Source organism: Nicotiana attenuata, chromosome 12 (assembly GCF_001879085.1).
Source record: "Nicotiana attenuata strain UT chromosome 12, NIATTr2, whole genome shotgun sequence".
Taxonomy (NCBI): domain Eukaryota; kingdom Viridiplantae; phylum Streptophyta; class Magnoliopsida; order Solanales; family Solanaceae; genus Nicotiana; species Nicotiana attenuata.
In genome coordinates, this window is record NC_032000.1 from 48,994,875 (window position 1) to 49,017,888 (window position 23,014).

Genomic DNA, 23,014 nt, shown 5'->3' on the forward strand with positions numbered 1-23,014 from the left:
TTTTTAAATCACACAAACTTTTCTCCAGCTAGCAGCTGCTAATCTCTCCTCGTCAGAAATCTTAGCTGTGATACAAAGCCAACAAAACCTTCACAAGTTTGAAATAAGTCTTAGGTTCTTTGTTTTTTCTTTGTGTTTTTAAGATTCAAATGTTTGTGTTTTTGTTTGTTGTTTGGCTATACACTTATTCTTACTTTTGTTCTTTTGGAACAATCTGAAAACTTCTGAGATTTGAATAATACCAAGTTTTTTTTATCTGTTTGTATTTGGAAAAAAACTTAAACTCTTTGAGTTAGCTTTCACTAGTAGAAAGAACTTGTATAGAATCTTAATATAGAGTAGTTACATGATAGAATCCTAAAATAGAATTCCACAGTATGATCTATGACAAATTTCTCATAAGTAATGTCTTTGGCACAAGAAGACTCAATGAAACTTCAAGTAATATCTCCAAGTGGCAAAGTGTATTTTATTTCTCATTGAGATAATTTTATTTTATCCCAATGACTTGTTTCCTGATACTCTTAATAGTTATATTTTTTTTTTACTTTTTGCTGCAGCCAAGTGATGCAGCTAGTGGACCCGTTTCACCGACGGATGCAAGAAGATCTTCTGGCGGAAGTAATCCCAGTGACAACCATTGAGTTTCATTTTAATTGAAGTGGATGTATTAGGACAATGTAATAGCTGATCACTGATATAGATGGTTAACTATGTTCTAATTTAGTTTGAAGATATATGATACTACTCTGTAATAATATTTTTCACGGTTAATGAAATGTTGATGTTTCTTAATTTTAATATTTTGGTTTGAGCATAAATATTTTAATTGATATTAGAGGAAAAATATGGCAAATTGATGATAAAAATCAATTCTATAATATATTTAAAAATAGTTGGGGATATAACCCCCAAAAAGAAATTACAGATTACGGGGGTTCACAACCCCTACACTCAAAAACAATAATTAAATTTTAAAAATAAAATCTATTTTCGCTCATAAAATTGCGGAGGTTAAAATTGCAGTTTGCGGAGGGTAGGAACCCTCGCTATTTGCTGTCACGGCGGTTCAGGAAATCCCCGCATTTGTCTGTCGCAAATTAATAGCGGCGATGCATACTGCGGGGGCTTGCTCAACCGCCGTGACAGCAAATAGCGGAGGTTACTACCCTCCGCAAACTGCAATTTTAACCTCCGCAATTTATCCGTTTTTTTTTCGTGAATAGAGACATTACTACGGCCGATAAAAAGTAGAAATACTAAAACCATGTCCAAATAAAAATATTCTCACAATAATTTAATTAATATTGAATATATGAGATAATATCTAATGGGTAGGGTACTGAACTTATTATAATTGACATATTAATAATAGGCTAAATATAAAGTATAAGAATTTCTAATATACAAAAATTTGAAATACCAAATTTAATATTCAATCCGAAATCCAAAAATTTTAAAAATTAAATTCAAAATATCAGAATTTCTAATTTCGATTTGGATTTCGGGTTTGTACCAAACTATCCCACCCTATTTCAGATCCACTAGTTTCCTTTCTTTAATCATAAACTGAGCTGTCTTTACAGAGTTACACTGAGCAAAACACAAAAGAGCACGTCCAAAAATATAGATTACAAAAAAAATTTGTCCCTTTCTTTTCTGTTATATATTATTCTTTTCAGTCTTCTTCTTAATGACTTCTTCATCACAGATCAGTGGCCTCTTTTTAGGTACATGCTCTTCTATTTTTGCTCTTTTTCTACTTTTTGATGCTAAATGCAAAAAACGTAATGTTCTTTTTTCGTGAATTAAATTTATGATTGCTGTATTTTAAAAATCTCACTTTTAACTCAGTATAAATTGTGTATTTAATTGATCGGTCAACATTGGTTTTATCATTCTAGGAGGCTTTATATAAAGATTATATTTTGGAATGTGGGTAGTGATGATTTCTTTAATTTGTATAGTTTTCCAGGTTTTAACTCACTGTAAAATGTTTATTTAATTGGAAGGTCAACATTTGTTTTCATTCTTGGGGTTATTATTAAAGATTAAATTTTGGAATGTGGGTTGTGATTATTTCTTAATTTGTTTTTTATTTGTGTGTGCAGGTTTTAGGTTATTCACAATTTGATTTGCCATATTGTTGTTTATGAGTTTAGAGGCAAGTTCTAGTTTGTGACACAGCTAATAAATTTTGGGTTTTCTCCAAGTTCAAATTTTGAGTGAGGAGGAAGCTCTTTTTTCGACAATTAAGCTGTGGAAATAAATGGGAGGTAAGTTTTGGGATTTTACCTACTTGGGATTTAGTTATTTTGGTTTGATTTTATTTTTTATTTTTTATTTTTTTATTTTTTATTGTTTCTGATGTAATAATGGATTTTCTCCAGGTAGTAAAGTGACTAGTTCAACTTCCAGTCTGTGGTTAGCTCAAAACCCTAGCAAGAGATGGGGTGAAGTGTTCTTTCTGCTCTACACTCCCTTTTGGCTCACCCTGTGCCTTGGTGTTGTCGTCCCGTATAAGCTCTACGAGGTGTGTAACATGTGCGCAATCAGTGATGGATGTAACTTATTAGCTACGGGTTCAACCAAACCCAATATTTTTGACACAAAATGTAGATACATAGTATATATTATATGTGTGTGCGCGCATGTGTGAAAAATCTCTAAATTTTAACAAATGTATTACATTTTGAAACCCGTAATTTCAGTGCTCAAAATTTTAAAAGGTTGAACCCCTCAAGTTTAAATCATGAATCCACCTTTGATGCGAATGCCATTGAATACAGTGGACTGTCTCATCTAAAAACTTAAGCTTTCGAGAGGAAGCACTTTTATTTATTTACTTGCATCTTAACAAATGCATTAGAAACTTTGCGAGTTTCTGAAGGTTGTATATTTTATTTGTCTGTTTAAACTGTGACTTCGAAATGTGCTTGTTCAGTCCTTGTTGATTTTTGAAAAAATTGCCTTCCCTATCAGGGAAAGGAGAGTAGGGAATTCAGAGAAAATGGTTGCATAAAGGGAAGTAAATTTTCCCTAATACTATTGACTATTGGAATGAAATTAGCCAGATAGATTGGAGTGTATGGATTTTATCAACAAAAAGAAAAAAAAGATTTGAGTGTATTGAGGATGCATACTGCCAACCCAATTTGATTGAAATTGAGACACAGTTGATAGATTGTCGTATGGCCTACCGAAGGAACGAGCAATTGCAAAATTTAGTGAGCAGCCATAAATTTTGCAGGATTCAACTTGTGATGAAAGTTGGTGAAACCTTAAAAAGTTCTATGAGGCATCTTGAGATGTTGAAACTTCAGATGTAATTAAAGATAGTAAAGACTTCGTTTCTTGTTTGCTTGTGGGGAATGCTGTAAGAACCAATGAGTTATCCTTATCTTCTAGGCACCCCGGCGACTTCCTATTTTACTAGGCACCATATGTATGTGTTGGTGTAACAAGCCCCTGTGTAGAGGTCAGAATGTCCCAATTGTTTTATTCTGCTGATACTGTTATAGTCAATACTTTTCAAGAAAAGAGTGACTCATTCTCCTATTTGATAGGCTTTGTTAATTGGCGGGCGGTGAGAGAGTGTGTGTTACAGACCAACTCCTTACTGTTGCTTAAATGGCTTCCCAGTCTCTTCTGATGAACTATCCTTCTTCTAGTCAAGCTTCTGCTGCTGAATGATGCAAAAGTTATCTTTAAAAGTTCAAATCGTTGTTTTACTAATATGATTAGTCCTACTCACTCCCGTGGCTACGTGGCTTAAAAGTTACATCTGATGGTTTACTAGTTGTTGTGCTAATCTCTCTCTGTGTGTATGTGTATTTTATAGTGAATTTTCGTGTTTTCTCTTGCTAAGATACTGCATGCTTAGTATTTGTAACTTACAATCTGCTTCCCGTTATAAAATCAAGTATTTGTAACTTACAGAGTGGCTTATTGTGACAGAACTTTACAGAGTGGGAGTACCTCTTGCTGGGGCTTATTTCTGCACTTCCTGCTTTCTTTGTACCCGTGATATTTGTTGGAAAGGTGAATTTCTGTCTCCTTTTTCCTACTACTGATGCTCTGTTGGTGAATCAACAATACAATAACTAGACCTGTAAAAATTTCCAGTTGTTATTTATTCAAATGAGCTGCAACTTGAGTTTTCCAACCAATATTTCTTATCAAATTACTACCTCTTTATCGTTTTGTCACCTTTTCTCTTATCAAACTGTACTTAATTAGGTCATTATGGATCTGTGCTTAATGAAGGAGACAAATTGCTCATTTTTGATAAAAAAGGAGATAAGTTACTCATAACTTTTGTGTTAAATGTAGGAGATAAAATGACTTATTATGAGTCCAAACTATCATGTGCAAACTATTGCATTTGAATGATGAGCTTTTCCTCTAATTCGCCAAGCTCTTCAGTGCAACTTCTTCTTGTTTATTCTTGACGATATACATAACTAGTTAAATCAACATAGTTAAAAAGATGAGCTTTATAGTATTTGTTCGAAAAACTAGTCATATGAAGGCTTATTATTATGTGTAACTTTTGCAGGCTGACAGGAGCATTCCTTGGAAGGATCGTTATTGGGTAAAGGCAAGTGTTCTTGAGGAAGAAATATCAATTTCTTTTTTGCAATTTTAAGGACTCAACTATAAGCCTCTATTATGATTGGTTTCTAGATTCAATTTTCATATGACTCGGTTTGGAAAAATTCTCGTGGAGAAAAAAGATAATATAAGTGAAAGAAAAAGACAAGAGATCATTTTTTTTGTGGCCATAGCTTGTTGTGAAATTGGGTTGTCTTTCTTGATTTATGATGCTCAGCATTGGTGCTAAAAGACAAAATCACTAAAATTGGCACAGGTTAATTTATTTCGGATTCTTTGGTTGACTAATGTGGCATAGACAAGAAATTTCCTTGCTACTTATTTCGTGATTTTACGATCCTCTCTTTTGGTTCTTGTATGGACTACTGACTATTGATTTGCTGTTATTCCAGGCTAATCTCTGGATAGCAATTTTCACTTATGTTGGGAACTACTTTTGGACCCACTATTTCTTCACAGTTTTGGGGGCTTCTTATACATTTCCGTCTTGGAAGATGAATAATGTAACCACCTGTTCGGAATTTTGCCCCATCCTTTACTTGGATTTTTCATCTTCTAAAAGCTTTATCGTGTAACTCTGTGCAGGTACCCCATACAACTTTCCTTCTAGCACATGTTTGCTTCCTGTTTTACCATGTCTCGGCAAACATGACCCTTCGTAGGCTACAGCATGCTATTGCTGATTTGCCCGAGAATATTCAGTGGGCTTTCAGGGCTGGATGGATTCTAGCATATGCTTATTTTATAGCTTATTTGGAGACCTTAGCTATTTCCAATGTAAGTGGTCAATTTTGTGAGTCCAGAAATATCTTATGTAAGGGTATATAGCAGCCTTATCAGATGCCTTTGTGATATATAAATAAGGTTAAAAACATCACTTGTTTGTTTCTGACCTCTGCAGTTTCCGTACTATGACTTCGTGGACCGAGCAATTATGTATAAAGTTGGCTCGTTGTTTTACGCGATCTACTTCATTGTAAGCTATCCGATGTTTTTCAGGTAAGAACTTCTTTCCCTGCAATTCCTGCCTCTGAAATTCCCCTAGTGCAGATGTTGTTTATTTACGGTATAATTACAATGTCTTTTAAACTTCTATACATTTTTATCGTTTAAGTGCAATAGTCTAATCAGTTCTAAACTAGAGTGGAAAATGAGGACAAATATGTCGAAAAGATTTTGAGTAACACAAGGTGGATGAATTCAGTCCGCGGACTAGCTAAGTTAAACATATTTTGTAATATTCAATAGAATCGCCTCAAGGTGTATAATGCTGGAGCAAGCAAAATTCAGTTCTATGATATTTATTTTGAAAAGGTTTCAGATAAAAAAGGTAATAATGTTATTTGCTGAAGGTAATATCCGCTCTCAAGTTAAGCTTGCCTCAGTTATTGTTAAGCAGTTAGATGCTCATAATCTGACTCTCAATTTCTGTAACGTCTTCAAAGATTTTCTTGGCCAACTGATCTTGCAATTTGAGGACGAAACAGATGAGTGCATTATTGAGTTGATTGATGTTGCTGTCAGTGTTTAAAGGGATTTCTAAAGTCATCTGATCTTTATTTTAGCGGCGCTAGTAGCTCTTTTCAATCTTTTCTAGAGGGGCCATTCATGAATATTTCAGCATGATTACTAGTGTAAAATTTGACAGTTCACAGTGAGATTTGGTATACTATAGTTTTTGAGATAGAATGTATGCTCCAAGTGAAAGTGCTCTAACTTGATTTTATTAACCGTCTGAGGCGCTTTTAGAATTTTCAATGTTGGACAAACAGAAATGTGAAATTTCATACTTGTTTAGAGTTGGTAAAATTCTATACTTCACTATTTATTGAAAAAAGAAACTCTACACTTCCACTAAAGTAAAATCTTGGAAGTTTTTAAGCTTTGCTTTAAAAAGTGGTTTTCTAGAACCATAGGCAACACAAACACTCTTCTGACCATATGTGGATTAACCTTAAATATGTATCATATTACACCATTGTCGTTAATCATTATGGTCCAGAACTCCTGCATTTTAACTACTATATGCTGTGTAACTATCATTTGTGAATTCTGTTGATGGTTGTTTGCTTTAATGCACAGGGTTGATGAGAAACCTGGTGATTCGTGGGACTTGCCAAGAGTGTCCATTGATGCTTTGGGTGCTGCAATGCTAGTCACAATTTTACTCGACTTATGGCGCCTTTTTCTAGGTCCCATTGTCCCAATGGCAGAAACCAAACAATGCCTTCAATCAGGACTCCCATGGTTTTCAGTGACATCTTGAAGGAGTTTCAATCGCGACGTGTGAAGTCAACAGCTTCTGCAAAATCAGAAGTTTAGGTCTCTTGAAATGATGTTGAGTGGATTAGTTTAGGCCCTTGTTGTACTCTTACCAACTTAAGACAACTTCAGAATGATGTTCACTTGTACTCTTCTTGAACACTATGTTTTATTAGCTTCTAAGAAACTGGAAAGCAAGTTAGCCAGTAAAAGCAGTTTCAGATTTCTTGGTGCAAATATTCTGAATTGGTTGATAAGAAAGAATAAAAATAGGGGTAAAGTGGATGAGTTGGTTACACTCTCATGTTAGCATTTTGAGCCCCTCTAAAATTGTATGGAGAAAAAAAACCAATCCTGCCAAAAAAAGGAAAAGTAGTGATTAGTGATATTGGTGGAAGTTTTCACCAACCATATTGTTGATTATTAAGGCTTAATATTGTGTCATAGCTTCATACTACTTTCAAAATGGTATTGTAGAAACTCTTAATCTGAAAAATGTTTGTAACCTACACGTCACAAGTTCGAGCGTGCATTAGGATAGATTATTTATGTTATATCTCTTGGGGTACGACCTTTTCTCGGACCTTGCATAGATGCGAAATGCTTTGTGCATCTGCCGTACTTTTTTTTTTTTTTTTTGCAACATAAATAGTAGTACTACCATTTCAAGATGAGAATTAAAAAGAAATAAGCCATGTGAGCTGTGGCTTTGACTGTTCTTGACCCATTTCAAGATCCATATGCATTTTCAAAAATCTGATCTGTCTTTTTATTTTTCTTCTTCCTCATTTTCAGATCCAGAACAGTGTCATTTTCGAAAAGGGCTTTTTCACTTTTAGTCCGCGCCACAAATTATTTATATTTTGAAAGTCGATAAAATATATAAAATTTATATAATTTTTGTATATAACATACAGAATATTGTGAAAGTTTTCCCATAATAAGGTGAGTTCAATTTCCATTATCCTTTTCCCTTTTCCTCCCCACATGCCACATCCCATAGTAATGAGAAAAAATAAAGAAAAAAATATGGTCAACGTTGTTTTGAGATTATGATATGAAGACTGGAATACAATGAGCTAACCAAATTTGTTAAATCGAGCGTTGCTTTAGCTGCTGGTTCACGATTCTATTTCATGGTCTAGATAAATTTTGGACCTAACTCGATCTTAAAAGTTATAGTAAGTTTTTCGTAAAGTGTATTAGGTTCAGCCTCACCTTGTTCAAATTAGTTTCGTAATCAGACAATCGGAGAATAGAGAAAGGGCTATCATTCGAGTGGGTGAAGATATGACGCTCAATCCCATATCAAATAGGTGAGGAAGAACTTAAAAATGATAATTGATCGAAATCGTAAACTATAGGTTATAGGTTACAACGAGACAACTTTATCACTGCTCCAAAACTAGACAATCACAAATCTGTAATAAAGCCACGTGCCTAAGCCCACATGTGAACTGAGGTTGAGATGAATCATACGTAAAGTCAGCTTACCGTAAAAGAAGACAAATCATTACCCCCTCTCTCTCTCCTATACCTTTACACCCTCCATTTCCCCTCTCATTTCAATTCAAATTCATCAATACCCAACGGCTACTTCTTCTCGCTCAAAACCCTAATCTTCTTCATCTTCACCTTCTCCATTTCAAAAAAATGAAGCATTTTGCGCAACAGAGAAACACAATCTTAAGGGAGAATCACGAGTCTGCAGCTACAATGCCGTCATCATCTCCAAGCCCTAGCTCTTCAAAGCTGAAACCCTCAACATCACCCAACAACAGTAGTAGTACTAACAGGAAGCATAACAAATCATCTAAAGAGAATGCTCCTCCTCCGACCAATCACCCGTCAGATCCGAACTCATTGCAAGCCGTTAATGCGAAGACCAAGAGTCCTCTACCTCCACGCCCGCCGCCTAACTCCAATCATTTGAAACGGAAGCTCAATTTGGAGTCCGTTGGTACTGAGAATGGCAACGCTGGATCTTCTGATTCCGGCGTCAAGGTAAGATTGCGGGAAATTACATTAATTTTTGCTCTATATTGTTTTTGTATTGGAATGAAATGGATCCGAATAGAGCGGAATTGATATAGAAGATTCCTATAGCTGATCCCAACTTGTTTAGGATTTAAGTGTACCTATTGTTGTTGTTATTGTTTATATGTTGGATATGTAAGATGAGTTATGCTGGTTAATGACTTAATTCCACAAAATTTCTGCTTTTGAAGTCAATTGTTTCTGAGAGTTGTACAAAGCTACCATGAGATTTCAGGTTCAAATTCCAGCGAAGGCAAAAAAGGTATGCGATTTCCTCTCATCTGCCTAAGCGATAGCGGGCAGAGTTACCCGGTACTTGCGTTGGTGGGAGGTAGTAGGTACCCGGTGAAATAGTCGAGGTGCACGCGCAAGCTGGTGCGAACACCACCGTTATAAAAAATTATACCACAAGAGTTCCCTAAACGTGATTTATTACTAGTTTCTTTGGTAGCTGATAAATCAGTAAGTCAATCAGTGATTCATCAATCTCAGATTAGCTCGGGTCGATTACATGAATCCTCTATATCCATGTTGGATATTATGAGTATTTCTGCATGGTATTTGTCTTTTCCGTTTCAACTTGTTTTTTCCCTTGGAGATTAAGATAAATCTCTCTTGGCTTTTTCCACAAAATTTCTGCTATTTGTTAGGAATGCTAGTACCGAGTGCTCAGAAGGTTGTACCTGATCACTTGGAGGCAGAGATCAACTACTGTTTATGTCTTCTTCAGTTTGACTGCTGGGTAAACCTGTGGAAGCACAAGTAAACTAGAAAGATTAGTTTTTTCCTTAAATTAATATATTGTGAAAGGTTGTAACAAAGCTAGATCTCTATTCTACTCAATCTTGATAATGGTTTTCATTAATATGAACATACATTTTTATATGCATTCATTTTAATTCTTAAAATGCTGAGAGTGACTTGGTTTACTGCTATCAATGCTGACTTGCTGTTTATTCCAATGATATCTAATCCACTTTCTTTTGTCTGTCACTCTGCCTTGTTCTACCTTCCTCTTTGATTGGTTCAAACAGGCATTGTGTTAGTGCCTACTACTGGTAGAATCACGTATTGATTCCTGCAACTTTTCTCATCTAAAACAGGTCATAGTGAGGATGAGGCCGCCAACCAAGGATGAGGAAGAGGTAGAAGTTGTAGCCCAGAAGGTCTCCAATGATTCTTTGTCAATAGCTGGGCATACTTTTACATTTGACTCTATTGCAGATACCCAATCAACACAGGTACAAAGTAATAACCTGTTACCTATGTAGGAGGAAATAGCTTTCTTGAGTATATTTTAATCTGATAACTATGTTTGATTCTTCCTTGTTATTGTTCTTTGCTTCAATATAACAAGTATACGAAGAAGAGAATAATGAAAATGACATGCGCTTGACTCTTCTTTCTTATTGTTCTTTCAGCTTGATATATACCAGCATGTGGGAGCTCCTCTTGTTGAAAATTGTCTTGCTGGGTTTAACAGCTCAGTATTTGCTTATGGGCAGGTAATGTTAGCCTACTGCATCCTGCTACATGTTAGATATACGTGTTAAATATGCCTGGCAAACTTCAAATGTTCTTTCTTGTGGTGACATGAGCAAATAACATTTTTATATGATTGATTTTGATCAGACTGGTAGTGGAAAGACATATACAATTTGGGGACCAGCCAACGCCTTGTTGGAAGAAAACTTAACCAATGATCAACAGGGCTTAGCCCCACGCGTTTTTCAGCAGCTTTTCGAACGTATTAAGGAGGTGATATGTTGTCTCTGTGATCTTCTAATTCTCTGTGTCGTGGATTTGGTATGTTGTATAAAATGCAATTACCATAATATATGCATTTTCTTTTCAGGAACAATCCAAGCATGCCGATAAGCAGCTCATGTATCTGTGTCAATGTTCTTTTCTTGAGGTTAATTTGGTTGGCCCTGGTCGTTTACATGGTGAAACAAAGAGTATACTTGCAGTTGTCTAATCTTTAACTTTAATGATGTACAGATATACAATGAACAGATCACTGATTTGTTGGATCCTAGTCAAAGAAACCTCCAGGTAAAAAAGGAAATAAAATATAGATGAGTGTTGTAACCATTGTCTAATCCTGAGTTCTATTTGTTTGTTAAAAGATTTTCAATTCGTCTTCTCTTTTCAGATTAGGGAAGATGTAAGAACAGGAGTTTATGTGGAAAATTTGACTGAGGAATGTGTGTCCACGATGAAGGATGTGACAAAGCTTTTGATGAAGGTTCAGACTGCTTCCATCTTTTTATTACACTTTATTAGACATATAGTAATGCAGGCATCATGACTAGGTTTGCCAGATAGAATAGACCAGTAAAGGAAAATAGTTAGCCATGAGAATTTGTGCAGTAGGTAAATCACTTGGACCCTAATGCGAAATGGATAATAAACCAACACTTGCTTAGGTGCAGAATGTGCAGTAACATAAATGATAAAGGTCGACCGTCTTTCCTGCTAAGTGCTTGCTTATTTTCGATCCAGTTTTGGTAAGGAACCAAACTTGGAACTTTCTTTTGTTTTTTCCCCTGAAAGGACAGAAGTTTCGGTGTTCTAATGCTAATGCCTTGCCTTTCTAGATCCTTATGCTGCAGCTTATGTTTGTCTTTTGTTGAGTTTTATTACTGAGGTACTTGTCGAATTTCTTTTTATCACTGGGGTCTCTGCTATACTTTTTCCCACAAATGAACACGATTCATCAAATAGGGAGGGAAAGGGGCATATACCAGATTTTATTTGTGTTATCTTATTTGAAATTCTGACCGGTACTTAATTGGAAGATAATCTTTAGGTGTCAACATGTATCCATTCCTCAAATGGAGTCTATTGTTTAGCTTGTTAATCTTAGATCAGTATCAAAAGTTATTGTTAGTAGTTTTCTATAATTACATTTACTTGGACTTCTGGAGTTTTAACGATAAAATGGACTTTACACTCAGAAAAGCTTATAGAACTTGCTCAATGAAATTTTTACAGGGACTGTCAAACAGGAGAACTGGTGCTACTAGTATAAATGCTGAGAGTTCACGTTCTCACAGTGTATTCACCTGTGTTGTTGAATCACGATGCAAGGTGATACGATCTTATGTCCTTTCTGACAATAATCTGAATTCTTTTAAATGCCAAGTTATGCATTATCTGTTATCCATTATCACGCTGTTCTAATAGCAGTTTATAATTTGCATGCTCTCAGTGTGAGCAAGAACTTGCTAGCATAATAAATTATTTGGTTGTCATTGAGATCTGAAATAATAAATAATTTCAGAGCTTGGCAGATGGTCTAAGCCACCTAAAGAGGAGTAGAATAAATCTTGTTGATCTTGCTGGATCAGAAAGGCAAAAGCTAACTGGTGCAGCAGGTGAACGCCTGAAGGAAGCAGGGAACATCAACAGATCGCTTTCACAGTTGGGGTACATTTATTTCTTTATCATTTTGAGAAAAAGAATTATTCTTGGTTTAGCTCTCTAGGAGACGCTAATGTATGTGACTAGGAATTGCATATTTCCCTAGGAACCAATTGATTGAAGAAGAATAGAATTGAGTCCACTCTAAGATGAAACAAGATTTCTTACTTTCCATAGTTGATACCCAGTAACTGATCTTTCCAGATATTATTCTGGTCAGTTCCTGCATTGAAACTTTTATGGCGAGATTTCGATGACTATTTACTTGCTATATTTTCAAAGAAGCAGAGAAGCGTGTTAGAATGTTAAGTGAGTGTTAAACTGTCAGAGTTATTGGGTTAGAATAGATGAAGCTTTAAGTTCTTCGGTTAGATCTTGTCTCGTACCTATAAATAAGTATGTCTTGTATTCTTGAAATCATCAAGTAATCAATATTCTTTTCTCATTTCTTATTTTCTCGTAGGAACTGTTTAGGTGCAAGTGCTGACAGTTAAGATATCTAGGCTGAGTCTTTCAGAAGTATGTCTTGATAGATAAAGATGTAATACATAATAGGATGGCTAAAATGGAGGAATGACACATAAGTGTTACGCGATGGGATAACGCTTATCAAAGTAAGGCAAGTTTTCGCAGAACGGTTATGAGACTAGCAATGTTATATAGGAGTAAATGTCTGGCATCTAAGATTCAACATATCCAAGTAGAGGTCTCAGAATATAGTGGTTAATGCTATATGCCTTTTATTGCTGGGGTTACATACCGTTCAGGGACTTATTAAAGACTCATCTTTTTCACTATTAGTTGGAATATTTGTATATGCTGCTGATCCGACTACTTTTTGAAATTTACAGGAACTTAATAAACATTCTTGCAGAAGTTTCTCAAACGGGCAAGCATAGGCACATCCCCTATAGAGATTCCAAGTTGACATTTTTGCTACAGGAATCTCTCGGTGGGAACGCAAAGCTTGCAATGATCTGTGCCGTTTCTCCATCTCAAAGGTAGATTTACAACCCCACATTTCAGTACGATTTTGGTTCTCCAGTCTGTTTATCTTCATTAAATCTAGAGCTCTTAGTTCTTTTCGGTAATGCAGTTGTAAGAGTGAGACTTTCAGTACACTGAGATTTGCCCAGCGTGCTAAGGCAATCAAGAATAAGGCGGTCATCAATGAAGAAATGCAAGATGATGTAAATGCTTTGAGAGAAGTTATACGTCAGCTAAGGGTAAACTTTGTTCCTCTACCTGTGATTGATGCATCTTAAACTCTGGTTCAATTATGATAACTGGTTCAATGCCTCTTTTTCCTTTTCTCTGAACAGGAGGAACTGCTAAGAATGAAGGCAAATGGCTATCAGGCAGATCAAAATGGAAATTATTCATCAGGATGGAGTGTTCGCAGAAGCTTAAATCAATTAAAATTCAGCCTTAACCGTCCAGTGACACTACCTATTGATGATGACGGTGATACAGAAATGGAAATTGTGGACGAAGCCGAACTATTAGGTCTCTTGTCTGGAGGCAGCAAAGAAAATAGTATACTTGGGATCCTGCGGAAGACTTTTTCAAAAGGTTCATCGCTACTTGATTCTGCAGTACAGCATGGGGAAAAGGAGAATGGCTGCAACAAGGAGCAAGGCTCCGAGGATACGGATGTTACCATGGAGGAAGAGGTATCTGATGCAGTTGTCGAGCATGAAAATGATACTGCTGATGGTGCTGGACTGCAGAACATCAAGAAGAGTTTAATCGTGGATGAGTCGTTTTGCAAAGGTAGCATAGGAGAAACTGTTGAAGCTGTTTTGGATCGTTCATTAGTGAAACAGCTAGGTAAAGATTTTTCTATGAAGCCAACTGAAGAGGAGTATCTTCTGTCTTCTGCCAGCAATATGCTGAATGAAGGACGACGGGAAGTGGTAGAGGACTCACCATCAGAGCAATATTCTGAACGGACTCCAGAGAACTCTTCTAAATGCTTGGAGGGCAATACAGCCTGCACTAACCTCAGTGTAGTTCCATGTGATGTGTCGCCTATTTTAGACTCTCCCACTCCAAGTGTTTCACCAAGAGCTACTAGCAGTCGGAAAAGTCTTAGGACTTCAGTGCTGAGTGCTTCAAAGAAGGATCTTGGAGAAAAATTGGAAACCCCGAACATATCCTTCACAAAGCCTTCAAACAGTATTTGTTTGGATTCTCTAACAAGTCAAAGAAACAAAAGCTGTTTCACATCAACTGAACATTTGGCAGCTAGTCTTCAGCGGGGACTTGAAATTATTAATACTAATCGACAAAGTACATCTTTGAGGCGCTCCTCGGTCAGATTTTCTTGCAAGCCTGCTGATATTAGTGCAATTATACCAGTTGCTAAAATAGATGTTGGAGTTCAAACTGTTATAAAAGATGATGAATCATTTGAAGGAGGTTCGACATTTTTGTGTAGTAAATGTAAGGCAAGAAATTCATTGCAAGAGCTTAAAGATGCCGATGATGGCTCAAATTTGCAGTTGGTACCTGTCAATGGATCACAGTTGGTATCTGAAATTGGATCACAGTCCTGTGGAAACTTCCAGATTCAAGTGCCTAAAGTAAGTTTGAAGCTTCTTAAACCGGAATTTTTGGTTCTTTTAGTCTTGCATGATTCTTATACCTGTGCAACCATTCTAACTTTTTACAGGCAGTAGAAAAGGTCTTGGCTGGAGCTATACGGAGAGAGATGGCACTTGAAGATATATGTGCCAAGCAAACTTCTGAGATCATGCAACTCAATCGTTTGGTATGTTTGGTTTGTTCAATTAAGGAACCTGCCAATTTTCATTATTTTTGCATCTCTTTGACCTGCTTTGCGACCAATGGCAGATCCAGCAATACAAACATGAACGAGAATGCAATGCTATAATTAGCCAGACACGTGAAGATAAGATCATTCGCCTTGAGAGTTATATGGATGGAGTTTTACCAAAGGAGGAGTTCATGGAGGATGAGTTGTTGGCACTGATTCATGAGCATAAGGCATGCATCTGACCTGAAATTTGTCTTCTGAAATGTTTTTGTTTCCCCTAAACATGTTTCTTTTGTCATTTGCTGCAGCTTCTGAAGGCAAAGTATGAGAATCATCCTGAAGTTTTAAGTGCCAGACTTGAACTAAGAAGAGTTCAAGAGGAGCTGGAGCGGTATCATAATTTCTTTGAATTAGATGAGAGAGATGTGTTGCTGGAGGAGATTAAGGATTTGAGGAGCCAGCTACAGTTTTACCTGGACTTTTCACCAAAGTCATCTAGGAAAGGAAATTCTCTTCTACAATTAACTTTTCCATGTGAGCCCAGTGTGCCTCCAACTTTATCCACGATTCCAGTGTCAGATGAAGAGAGTTCTGAACAGAGACTTGAAAGGGAGAGAATTCAGTGGACTGAAACAGAGAGTAAGTGGATTTCTCTGGTAGAAGAGTTGAGGTTGGACCTACAAGCTAGCCGCACCTTGTCTGAAAAACGAAAACAAGAACTAGATTTGGAAACAAAATGCTCGGAAGAGCTGAAAGAAGCAATGCAGAGGGCAATGCAGGGCCATGCACGCATGATTGAACAGTATGCTGAACTTGAGGAGAGACATATTCAACTGCTTGCGAGGCACAGGAAGGTCCAAGTTGGCATAGAAGATGTTAAAAAAGCAGCTGCAAAGGCAGGAGTTAGAGGTTCTGAATCAAAATTCATAAATGCACTTGCTGCAGAAATTTCAGCTCTGAAAGTGGAGAGGGAAAAGGAAAGGCGCTACTTTAGGGATGAAAACAAGGAGCTTCAGAACCAACTCAGGGATACTGCTGAAGCTGTACAAGCTGCTGGTGAATTGCTAGCACGGCTTAAAGAAGCAGAAGAAGCTATTGCAGCTGCAGAGGTGAGTTTTGGAGTCCATTGTTTTCTTCTTTTTATTTTATTCTATCCGTACATATGTTTTTGGTTTGTTTGTATAGTTCTGTTGATTGTATACCGGTGTAGGGATATCATGAGTTTACTGTTGGCTGCTTTTAGACATCAAGATTTTTAAGTAATTTACAGGTTCCTTTTGGGTTTATCTTTTTTTTTTTAAACTAATTATATCTTAATTGATTTCAATTGTATGACCTCGTTTATATTTCAAATCCTTTAACCAAGTATAACTGGGAATTTTTAGTTATCTATTTACCATCTTCTATTGCTTGGATCTTCCAAACACTATGTAGTAGCTAAAGTTAATATCTTTGTACAACGTGGAAGAAAGTTATATAAAAAAACTAGAATTTTTTTGGAATCAATACAAGGTTTTTGCTAAGGACATAAGTCACATAACACAATGGAATAGACTGATCCATATATGCAATAGTCTCTAATTGGGTTAAAGTTTATATCATTATTGTTACAGTTACATGTTTGCAAGTGTCTTTTAGTTCTGGCCTGGAACTTGTATGCCGGTGTAGGGATAAGTGTGTGATCTAAAGGCAGCCGATGGTGTGGCCTAATGGTCAATGAAGTGGGTCCAAACCTTGGAGATCGTGGTTTAAGTCCCAGCAGAGATAAAAAAGACATTAGGTGATTTCTTCCTATCGGCCTAAACCTTGTTGAGCGGAGTTTCCTTGTGCTGGTGGGAGGTAGCAGGTTCCTATGGAATAGTTGAGGTGTGCAAGCTGCCCCATACACCACCGTTATAAAAGAAGGGTGTGTAATCTAGAGAATCTCCGGTTCCCAGGAACCTCCTAATTGGCATTATTTATAGGCAAACAAGTATTTATTGGCCTGATCTGGGCCTGAATGGAGTTTGAATGGTTTCAGAGGATTCAAATAGTGCACCCAACTTTGTTTGGGATTGGGGTGTAGATGATTGACTGATATTAAAGATCTGTCTGGTATAATCTAGAAGGAATATTTTGCCTGGTTTTAGGGAATCCAATATTCTGATGCTGCATGACTCTGGAAGTATATTGTAGAAATCTTTTTAAGAGTTTTCTTTCTTTGTTTATTTCTTAAATTCAGTCTCCATATATGATAAGTAAAACATTCCGATCATATTACAAACGAAGTTATCTTTTTTATGGGACGTCCTTTCAGGTAAACAATGTGAAGAGTTCTATCTATAAAGGTAGCTGAATGCAGATACTTGGCTATGTGTCCACACATCAATAATACCGTCTTGCCCTGACATTTCTCAGTGTCTCTTAATAAGATTCCTGTAGATTACTTCTCTTTCTTAAATTGTCGAAAAAGATCTCCAAGAATTAAGAGACCTCTTCGTGATGATTGGGCAAAATAACCTAGGAGAAATATGACTTGCCTAGGGAGTAAGACCTTGCTGTTTATCCCCATACACAAGGAAACTGGGACAATGTATCTTCTTATATGTGCCTTCCAAGTATATTATTTTTCCCATTCTGTCCGTGTACGTCCACTGGTCACTTTTGCTTGTATATATACTTTCTTTCTAAAATATCCTAACAAGTTTCTGAAATATGCAGAAACGAGCCATTTATGCGGAGCAAGAAGCTAATGAAGCTTACAAACAGATTGATAAACTGAAGAAAAAACATGAGAAAGAGATCACCAATTTGAATCAGTTACCAAAAGAACCCCATTTACCTAAAGATACATCAGAACCCGTATATGATGACCCCGAGACAGGTGATCAGCGATGGAGAGAAGAGTTTGAGCCATTCTACCATACTAAAGAGGAGGACTTACCAAAATTTGGTGACCCCTCTTCTTGGTTCTCCGGGTATGATAGGTGCAATGTATAGACAGGAAACGCATCATAGATTGTTGTTGTATGCATTGATAATAGTGTAATGTATAGTTTGGGAAGCTGTTGTTTTTTCCTCAAAATTAATGATAGTGATTGTCTAAACCAATTGTGAAAAATAGTCGTTGAATCTATCAAGCTCTTGTATCCAATGCCTTATTGCTTCAGTAGATATGAACTTTCTCATTCCATTCAAATACAAACCAGTTTTTAACTGTATCGAGGTATCATTCTTGTACCCTCTCATGTGTGTACNGTAGTTTTAGTATTGTCTCGTATTTTCTTATCCTTAGTTTTAGTATTGTCTCGTATTTTCTTATCCTTAGTTTTTATTACTATCTGGTATTTCTCTTGCTTCTGTTATCTTATTATCTTGCTATTGTTATCTTATTATCTTATTTTCTTTTGCGTGAGCTAAGGGTCTATCGGAAACTTGTCTCTACCTTCGCAAGGTAGGCGTAAGATTACATACACACTACCCTCCCAGGCCCTACTTGTGAAGTTACACTGGATTTGTTATTGTTGTTGACTTCTTGTTGTTGAGGCCATAATTCTGCATAAGAGTGAAAACCATACGTTGATATAGATGTGAAAGAAGATATATGTGATGATAATGATTTTTCTTTTTGGGGATTGTTTTCCAAAATTTATGTGACAAATGATTATTCTTTTCGAATTATGTTTAGAATTTGAATGAATGCCTTATTTGGATAGGGTGGGACATACTGCAGCAGAGACAAGTATGGAATTGTGGAAAGATCCCAAGAATGAACATTGATGTGTATTAGTAGCTTACTTAGATCATTTATTTGCTTGGTTTGCATGTCAAGTGGATAGGGGGCAATCTTCAAGTGGCTCAGACTAGTAAATTCACGTAGAATAGTTATAACATATATTTAAAATCTTCAACTATTTGAGCAACTTACTCGCCTTATTTTCCAAGTAATTAGTTCGATTTATGATGGGCAACGTACTTGAAATCTCTTATATGATTTGGTAATGTAAAAATTCTTTTGCACTATTATACAGAAATTTTATTAGAGAGAATATATATATATATATATATATATATATATATATATATATATATATATATATATATATATATATGTATATATAAAATTGGTAAAGTTGCTGTCATGTGATTAGGAGGTCACAAATTCGGGCCGCGAAAATAGCCTCTTGCAGAAATAGGTTACGTACGACAGACCCTTGTAGTTCTACTCTTACACGAACCCCGCACATAGCGAAAACTTAGTGCATGGGACTGCCCTTTTTATTTATCCAAGAAGGGACAGTCCATAGGAAACGCCTGAACTTGTGCTGATATTTTAGTCTATCATGTTATGAAGACTATAAAACAAGTAGCTTGTGGGATTGTCTTCTTTGACATCTAACTCTTTCTACTTGTGGACCATTTTGTAGGGTGTACATGGACCGGGTTGGTTTGGTTTTTATTAAAACTAAACCAAACCAACTATATCGGGTTGGATTGGTCCGGTTTTATCGGGTTTTTCGGTTTTTCGGGTTTTTTTGTTATGTGAATATTATTTCAATCTTACTTTGTTAAACTTTTTATAAGTAAATATATGTTTAGTAAAACTTGACAAACATATGATCTATTTAAATATTTTTATGGTAGTATTTTGTTAATAACACATGATAGTTATTTTTTTAGTCCTTTGACAATAATTTTTCGTTGATGTATACTTATAAGGTTAAACGAATTTAATAATTAAACATAAAAATCAACATGATACCTAACTAATGATAAGTTCTATTTAATTTTAGATTATCAAAATACCACTTCAAATTTGAAAAAGATATAAGAATTTAATAAATGTTGATATATGAACAAGGAAGAACAAAGAAATTGGCGCATTTCAGATGGAGTACTTGATAAGAAAGTGATCATATAACCCATTAGTTAAGGTTAGTAAAAATGGAGTACTTCATATTCTATTAAATATTACATTCCATAAGAGAATCCCAAATATTTCTAAAATTTTTGTAAAGAAAATTCTATATAAAGTCTAAAAAGTATATATTTATATGTCGGTTTTGATCGGGTTTTTTTACTCAATACCAAACCAAACCTAGTCGGGTTTTTTAATCGGTTTGGTTTGACTTTTCGGTTTGGTGTGGTTTTTCGGTTCGGTTTGTACACCCCTACCATTTTGTTCCTTTTCTTAAGAGGCACTTCTTTTTTACTTAAATATATCGTGGCGGAGGCAAGATCTTCACGAAGTGGCTTCAATTTTTTTTTTTTTTTTTTAGCTAATGGGAATTGAACCTATAACCTTATGAAGGTTTTGAACCTCCTTTTCCACCTACAGTTTTGAGTTGTGTTAAGGGGGTTCAAAACTTAATATATAGAGGTAAAAAACAGATTTTGCCTTATATATATAGTGTAATTTTTCAGCAAAGGGGGTTCTGAACCCCCTTCCGCCCCTGCAAATATATGTAGATATAAAATATACCAAGTAGGCTCCAGCCCTAGCCATAGAACAAAATGTGGAACCCATAAATTCTTTGTTTCTCTGTTCTCAGTTAGTCTTTTATGCAATAGTAATTCAAATTGCCAGAATTTACTAAGTTGTGGATATTGAGATGATCCAAGTGTCTAACACTGCTGGATAGCAGCCATTTGCACTAAATCTTAACATGATATGGAACTCAGAAGCGGATTTAGGATTTGAAGGTCGAGGGGTACATGCGAGAACTGCTCAATCAGTAACCCATCAAACTTTTGATCTCAAGGGTTCCAGGCAAAATATATATATATATATATATATATATATATAGGTTAACAATGTCTAGTGACCCCCCATCTCTATACATAGGTCAGCTCTGATTATGGTCTTGCAAAGTCTCAATTCTTCTTTTTCAGTGTAAATAATTCGGTATCTAAAGTCCATCGGCATGACTAATTCGAATTCACGCTGAATAGATTATCGTAGTTCTCAATCATTTCGTGGCACCGGCCATGGTTGAACCATCTACGATGGGGGAGTTAATGCACAGGGATCTAAGGGAGATAAAGTATTCTCTATCTAAAGGTTCTCAATTCCTAAAGCTCAAATCTAATACTTCTGATTAAGAACGGAGGGATCTCAACTATCACCCGTATGTGATCAGAGTATCCATTATTAGTATATTGCTCAACTCATATTTGTATTGAAAATGACATGTATATTTGGTTGTTAATACAGAGAAACAAATCTCCGAAAGTAACTGGACTTAAAAAAAGAGACTATCTTTCTATGGATGCAAATTTTTGGCTTATTTCTGACTACCATTAAAAATAAGAAAAATATTTCATACACTTTACTTTACGTATCAAAGTGGGGCCACTTAAAGCTCTAAAATATTTATTCTTTTACTCTATTGGAGGAGCAAGACAAATAAATACATTAATTTACATGAATAAATCTCTACAAGGATATATTGTTGAAAAAGTTTTTATCTTGTCAGAATAAGATATGATCTTAAAATAAGTTTGTATCATGCATGTTTATAATTTACTTTTGACATTATCTAAACTACTCTAGTATTATATATTATCAAATCTCATCCACCTTCATACAGCTAAAATCTTGAGATATTAAAACGGTAGCACAATGCATTAAGCTTCCGTTATGCGCGGGGTTCGAGGAATGGTCGGACCACAAGGGTCTATCGTACGCAACTTTACCTTGTATTTTTTCAAGAGGCTGTTTCCACGACTCGGACCCGTAACCTTCTGGTCACATGGCAGCAACTTTACCAATTACGCCAAGGTCCCTCTCAAAATCTTGAGATATTGCTTAGAGATAAAAAAAAGAATATTGATAATGATATTAAAGCTTGAAAGTAAAAGATTTAGTTGGTGATATCACAATGATGGGCTGGCTATTCAATCTTCAAAATCACAACCTATTTTTCCTTTTCTTTTTTCCTAACTTAGGCATTTGGTATTTGAACTACTAATCCAACTAATTCAGATTTATATCTACTAAAGGAGATAAAACGCTCCCCATGAAGGGGGTTTTCATTTCTGATTAAGTATGAAAGAATTTCAACTATTGCACCACGTCATGTTTTTTTCTCATATTTCAAATTAAATATTGTAGGAAACCAAATCAGAGAAATTTGCTGCTTAAGTGGGCGTTTGGACATAAGAATTGTAAAATTTCGAAAAAAGTAAATATTTTTTCCAAGTGAAAATGGTATTTGAAAGTTAGAGTTATGTTTGGACATGAATACAATTTTAGGTTGTTTTTGAATTTAAGAAAAATCCGGATAAATACCACAAAAAGGAGGGNGAATACCACGAGGGGGGGGCATAGGGCTGTGTGAACGCGGCTTTCACTAAGAGAAAGATGTGCCTACAATGAAACTGTTAGACCTTTGTTGATGCACAACATAATTATTTCTGGTTGATCATGTTCCCAGAAAAAAGTCAGAGTTTTAGAAGACTCTCGGTTATTAAGATCACTGCTTAACAAAGCGATCTTGATAGCCGCTGACGTACTAAGGAGTTATGTATTGGAGCTTACCTGTTTGCTCTCACGGTAATGAGGATGGCCCGAGTGAATGACCTTAACGATCGTTTTAGAAGTAGCGCTTTACTAGCCTGTCGACTCAAAGCAAGGTTGATTTGAAGTGAAAATTTTGGAAAACGATCTTTTGATATTTTTCAAATTTTCGAAAAAAAGAATTTATTTTCTAATGAAAATTGAAAATTTCATAGCTAAACGCTGATTTCGAAAAAAGTAACTTTTCCTTTTGGAAAAAAAGGTGAAAATCTCGTATGGCCAAACGGCCCATTAAGTTGAAAGAAAGAGACATAAAGTGAATGGAAAGGTATGATATGTACAGCAGCGCAAGATGAGAAGCCAGACAGTTTGGTATCTTAGTTGTACACCTCACCCCC

The 23,014-nt window shown here is 35.8% G+C and overlaps 2 protein-coding genes across 3 annotated transcripts; both read left to right on the forward strand.

The window, feature by feature from the left end:
• On the forward strand, positions 1,585-7,172 carry LOC109235692 (cycloeucalenol cycloisomerase). Of its 2 annotated transcripts, none has more exons than XM_019401898.1 (9): positions 1,585-1,730; positions 2,112-2,276; positions 2,391-2,533; positions 3,958-4,041; positions 4,559-4,600; positions 5,007-5,117; positions 5,200-5,391; positions 5,516-5,613; positions 6,697-7,172. In XM_019401898.1, exons 2-9 carry the CDS (start codon positions 2,270-2,272, stop codon positions 6,878-6,880), a joined length of 861 nt encoding a protein of 286 aa, XP_019257443.1. In that variant the 5' UTR covers positions 1,585-1,730; positions 2,112-2,269; the 3' UTR covers positions 6,881-7,172. The 2 variants fall into 2 exon arrangements, with proteins under 2 accessions (XP_019257443.1, XP_019257444.1); XM_019401899.1 differs by having other exon boundaries at positions 1,729-1,787.
• On the forward strand, positions 8,364-18,220 carry LOC109235693 (kinesin-like protein KIN-12B). The gene is made up of 16 exons (XM_019401900.1): positions 8,364-8,880; positions 10,017-10,154; positions 10,335-10,418; positions 10,546-10,671; positions 10,769-10,828; positions 10,915-10,968; positions 11,069-11,161; positions 11,911-12,006; positions 12,200-12,345; positions 13,191-13,340; positions 13,436-13,565; positions 13,662-14,924; positions 15,014-15,112; positions 15,196-15,348; positions 15,427-16,227; positions 17,819-18,220. The coding sequence occupies exons 1-16, from the start codon at positions 8,530-8,532 to the stop codon at positions 18,095-18,097; spliced, it is 4,023 nt and encodes a 1,340-aa protein (XP_019257445.1). The 5' UTR covers positions 8,364-8,529; the 3' UTR covers positions 18,098-18,220.

Coding starts and splice junctions, on each gene's coding strand:
- LOC109235692 (XM_019401898.1), top strand. Junction 5,392..5,515: donor AGACCTTAGCTATTTCCAAT/GTAAGTGGTCAA, acceptor TGACCTCTGCAG/TTTCCGTACTATGACTTCGT. Junction 5,614..6,696: donor AGCTATCCGATGTTTTTCAG/GTAAGAACTTCT, acceptor TTTAATGCACAG/GGTTGATGAGAAACCTGGTG.
- LOC109235693 (XM_019401900.1), top strand. CDS start 8,530: ATGAAGCATTTTGCGCAACAGAGAAACACAATCTTAAGGGAGAATCAC. Junction 8,881..10,016: donor CTTCTGATTCCGGCGTCAAG/GTAAGATTGCGG, acceptor CATCTAAAACAG/GTCATAGTGAGGATGAGGCC. Junction 13,566..13,661: donor AAGTTATACGTCAGCTAAGG/GTAAACTTTGTT, acceptor TTCTCTGAACAG/GAGGAACTGCTAAGAATGAA.